This window comes from Wolffia australiana, chromosome 1, assembly GCF_029677425.1.
Source record: "Wolffia australiana isolate 7733 chromosome 1, ASM2967742v1".
NCBI classification, from domain to species: Eukaryota; Viridiplantae; Streptophyta; class Magnoliopsida; order Alismatales; family Araceae; genus Wolffia; species Wolffia australiana.
Window position 1 is genome coordinate 5,900,039 of NC_135835.1, and position 5,274 is coordinate 5,905,312.

Below are 5,274 nucleotides of genomic sequence, written 5' to 3' on the forward strand. Positions count from 1 at the left end.
TAGAGAGAGAGAGAGAGAGAGAGGAGGAGGGGGAATTCGTAAGGAGGATTTGCTTGCCTTGTTGCCCATGAAGCCCATGGTGACACATTGGAACGGCGGAGAAGCTTAGATGGCGGAGAACGTTCCGCAAGCTTCCTCTCAACTGCACGATCCGAAGGATTCGCACCATCTATTGGCTCGTCATCTCTAAAGAACTCCTCTGCCTGGCCCTCTTTCAAAGGGTGCATCTTCTACCCCGACGATGATGATGATGATGTAGACGATGATGGCGATGATAATGATTGGTTTAGTGCAGCGCGGATGATGAAAAGGCTTCCGAGAAGCTGAAATTATAGGGATGTTAGTTTTGGAGGATTTTGGTGATGAGAAGGGAGTGAGAGAGATTGAGGGTGTACCTGAGAATGTAGAAGCTCTTCTTCTAACGCCTTCTACCTGACATCTCCTACTAGAAAACCTCTGTGTAAACAACGTTAGTCATTGTTAGTCGGTTCGCGCCACCATCGCAAAAAAAGATTCCTGCTAGAAATTTCCTTGGCTGATGATTGTGGCTTGGAGCATTCTCAGAAAAAAGCCATCCACTCAAAGCCTGGTCCCGTTGCATAGGCTTTGCAGTGTGTTCAAGTTTTGGAGAAGGATCGCGATGCACCCGATCTTGAGTTGGACCTTGTAGAGCGGCATTGTCGCATCATCAATTGTGTTCAGGAACTCAGTTGGGTAGAGGGATACATTGTTGACTTTGCCAGGAGGGATTGCGTCGAAGCTGAAGTACTCCATCACTTCATCTGGAAAGACTTTGAGCACAATGGTCTTGACCTTGACCACATCATCGTTTAGAGGCATCAACATCTTCTTCGCTATCAACTGAGTTGCGTCATCTTCAAAGGTGCCATAAACATGGGCAATCAGATCAGGCAGAGAAGAGACGTGCTGAATCTCAGTTGGACGATGGACATCAAGGCCAACACGTCCTTCTCTGACAACAAGTAAGAATTTGCTCCACGCTTGTTGGTCGGACGAAACGCGGACGTTGGTTTGGAGGCAAAAAATAGAGCAATGGCGCCATACATCATTTCGGTTGAGGGACGAACTGATGATCATTGAGCGTGAGCCTTTCAGTATGATTGCAAGCATTTTTTTGAAGTCGCCTCCCATCACGATGACCTTGCCGCCGAAAGGAACACTTTCCAAACTTGCATCGATGGTCTTCATCACATCTCAAATAAATCAATCGAGCGTCTCGTAAACGTGGCGGAGCATCATTGGAGCTTCGTCCATAATTATAATGCTTGATGACTGAATTTGACGACCGATTTGGAAGTCAGGTGAGATTCCACACGTTGAGATGTGAGTGAAAGAAATCAGAATCTTGAATGTCGAGGTCAACGTTCACCCTCCTTCCAGAAGAAGCGTTGTAATACCACTTGTCGGAGTTGATATGGCATTGCGGTGAGAGGTCTTGATCTACGTGAGAATAGCTGAGTAGAGAAATGTCTTCCCCGATCCACTAGGCCCATCAATAAAGAAGACCTTGGCCTCCTTAGCACGTTCGGTTGAGTCAATGGCTTTGAACATTGCATCGTACATTTATTGGAATTCTATGGTCAGCATGCCTTCTAGGTTTTTTGACACGAATATTGCATGCAGGATGTTGTTTCCTTAGCTTGGCCCGCATTCTGTATCTGTCAGTTGGAGTTTGACACCTTGGGGCAACGCTGGGAACACTACAAGGTAAGTTCCGCGTTGGTAGAGGATTGACTCGATGCGCTCAACACTTCTTGCCATATTGTTTCAATCACTTGCGACGCGCCGTTCATGAAAGAGATGTCCTCTGACATGGCGTCAAGGTATTTGTCGAGAAGCATGTCTGGTTGGGAGATGTCACAGTAGGGTAGCACCATCACGAAGAGCTCGCAAACTTGACAGGGAGAATCAACGCCTACCGCCAATGCGAGATCGTTGTTGAACTCTTCGTCGGAGTGGAGTAAGCCACACGCTCGAGCAGCTCTTTGATACGTGTAGTAGAAAACATCATCAACGGTGCACAAATCATTGTAACACGTCACTCCTGGAACGTGATGAAGCATCAACCAGAGGTAGTATCACGCACCCTTCTGATACACTGTAGTCACTGACGTCGTGGCCAACATTGAGTGGAATCGTTCCACGTGTAATAAGATGAGAAGTCATAGTACAACGTTTGCTTGCCTACTTCATCTTCCGGATGCTCCTTGTTGTACCACATCCACTCTATGAGGGGCGTGCGTGCTGACCTGTCCTAATTTCACTTACCAGCTTGCCTTCACCATACACCACGGATTGCATATTCTCGTCATGAAATTGAAGGGCGTACACACTTGGATACATCTTCTACATGTTGAATTCATAGATCCGCCAAAAAGACTTCGATGTAGATACAAATCAGACATCAAGATACAATTGGGCTTCATTGTGTGACTAAGGGTCGTGAGCTGCACTAGTGACGGCACCTTCTCTTGGAGCATCCTTCGAAGATACTCTTGCTTGAATGCGGTCGTGGTCCTTGTACAGGTACTTCACTGACTGGATGGAAAAGTAGATTTCCACATTGATGTGGCAGTTGAACACCTTGCACAAATACTTGTTGTACGAAACAACCCAGAGGTTCTCGATGAGATGAAAACCCTTCTAGATGACGCGACCGTTACTACGGCACTGGTAGAGAGGGTACCCATTGTTGTTTACTTGTGTTGAGCCAATGAACTCCTTAGAGAAATTCTTGGAGCACTTTCTGTTCTTCATACACGGGCATCTTGGGTCTGCAGAAGCGCAAGGGCCATGAATCATATGTGCCGCCACAGTCAAACAACTCCTTACGTTGAGATCTAGTAAGTCGGCACACAGGATCTTGTCGATGTCTTCAGGAGTCTTTGGCTTGTACGGGTCATCCAATATCCACAACATGTGTGCGTGTGGGAGACCGCACTTTTGAAACTTGACAACGTACACATGACCTTTTACTTTGCTGAATATTTCATTGTCGATGATCAAATGGAGGAACTCCTTCAGTTTCAACCAGAAAACGTGACAACAGAGGTCGAATCGATCTTGCGCCTTCTGGCCAAGTAGTAGAGCTTCCATGATGTTGAACCATTTTGGGTTGCAAGTCATCGTGATGAATAAATCTGGCTTTCCCATCTTTTGTACAATGGCCATGGCATCTTGGTATAGCCCTTGCATGTAGCGCGGGCCGCCAGTGAAGGAAGGGGGGAGAATGATCATCCTTCCTGCGGGCGCAGCAAGATCGTCGACTACAACTTGATCAATTAACCCTCAGTAGAGGCTTGCACATAACATTGCCTGGTTGTAGCGAACCTAGTGCAAGTGAGATTCTTCAACCTTGGCATAAGCATCCACAACATATTCTTGAAACAGCCGACTAGAAAGATGAAGCACTCTTGATGAGTCTCGAACCATGAAGGGGTAGGCATAAAGCTGGTTCATCGTCACCTTGATTCTTTCCTTTAGTCGCAGGCTCCACCTTGGACTACCATACGGAAAGATCACCATGAAGTAAAGTTGATTCACAAACTACAGGCACCCACCATGCTCCTAAAGAACAATGTTGCACCTTCCATCTCCTTCATTTTCGTCTCCAGGCATAAGAACATCGACTTCAGAACTTGTGGGATGATCATTCTGGCAGTCAGGGACACAAGGCTCGCCGACTCTTAGCTCAAATTCTTGGGTGGATGCAGTGAGGAGCGCTTCTTCGTTGTTCGCTTGAAACTAGCTAACAAAGGGATTGGCCACACTTAGACCATAGTGGATCTTTTCAAGGATGCTGCGATGCAGATCAGGGAAGATTGAGCCTCATCGTTCAATCTATTAGTCCATGTCATAGATGTAGATTTGAGCAAAGCAAGGAGCTTGACTACCTAGGGGCATTAGACCATTTGAGATCTGATGATAGATGCCGCCTTGGATGCGGTATGTGTACACGCCGGCATGGTTGTTGGCGAGGGAATGGTTGAAATTTTCACCGCTGGACGCGAAACCAAAAGCTGAATTCTAGGCTCAAAGAAAATTGTGGTAGTGCTTTGCCTCCTCCGTCGTCCCCTCGAACAGAGCAAGAAGCGGTGCCGGCGGGTTGGGAAACACCTACAACGCGACCTCGCCATCCTTGCATCAAAAGTGGAACACTAGGTTTTGCTGATTGGAGCCATGTTTGTGTTCTTGCATCTGCATCTTTGATTGGCACGAATCGCATGTTGCAATCATACCTGCGAGAGAATGTGGTTGAACATTTGCCACATTGCGGGCACCTGCAAGGAGTGTCCTCACGTTGGCTGATCCTGTCGATCGACGATACACAATTCGCTTGGTCCTACGGTTGCCCTCAATAGCGGGCACAATCAGCGTCCGGAAGGGAACATGAATTCCTATTATTATGAGTAGGGATTAGTAGTATAGATAAATGTTTAAAATGAAGTATCCAAAATAATATGGGGAGATGTAATATTTCATTACTCATACAGTAGACGTGTCGAGGGGCATATAAAAAATATATCATATTTTTTACGCCCATTATCTATATTTTATTCACAATCAGATGAAATCCTGATTGAATTTGAAGAACAGATAATCAGATCAAAATTTCACAATAATCAATAGAAATCCAATTGATTTTAAAGAAAATATAAATTCATAACTTGAAAATGCATATCGTCAGTAATCTGATGAATTATTGATCAATTAGAAGAACAGATAAATCTAAAATATACAAATGAATTATCGATGCATCTCGTCATTCATGATTTTAGATTTTACATTTTTGAAATCTACAGAAGTCATGAAAATTGAAAATCCAATTCACAGAAAAAACAAATAGATCTTAAATTCACAATCGAATTGGATTGCGAATTTAAAATAAATAATCGTAGAAGAATCGCAGATTATAATTTCTGTAACTTTTCGATTTCATATTTGATTTCATATTCGATTTTCAAATTCAAAATTTTCGATCGATTTCAGAAATCATATTCCAATATAATTTTTGTTGATAGCGTGTTTAGATTTTGAATCCAATATGGAATATATCGATTACTTGAAAAAATCTTGAACCCAATACACAATATATTTTCGTTATTCGAGCGCAGATTTTGAAGATTTTATAAAATCAAAAATCGATTTTAAATTTTTGATTTCATATTGGATTTTTGAATACACGATTTTTGATTGTGTATTCGTCGAAGTTCATTCAGAAGAATTCCGTAGATTTCTGTGGATCTAAAATTC

At 43.7% G+C, this 5,274-nt stretch overlaps 1 protein-coding gene across 1 annotated transcript; it reads right to left on the reverse strand.

The window, feature by feature from the left end:
- Positions 1-579: 579 nt before the first annotated feature.
- On the reverse strand, positions 580-3,192 carry LOC144714000 (uncharacterized). Its single transcript, XM_078588733.1, has 5 exons — positions 2,722-3,192; positions 2,515-2,616; positions 2,271-2,367; positions 1,797-2,065; positions 580-1,203 (listed from the first exon to the last, which is right to left on the reverse strand). Exons 1-5 carry the CDS (start codon positions 3,190-3,192, stop codon positions 580-582), a joined length of 1,563 nt encoding a protein of 520 aa, XP_078444859.1.
- Positions 3,193-5,274: the final 2,082 nt, after the last annotated feature.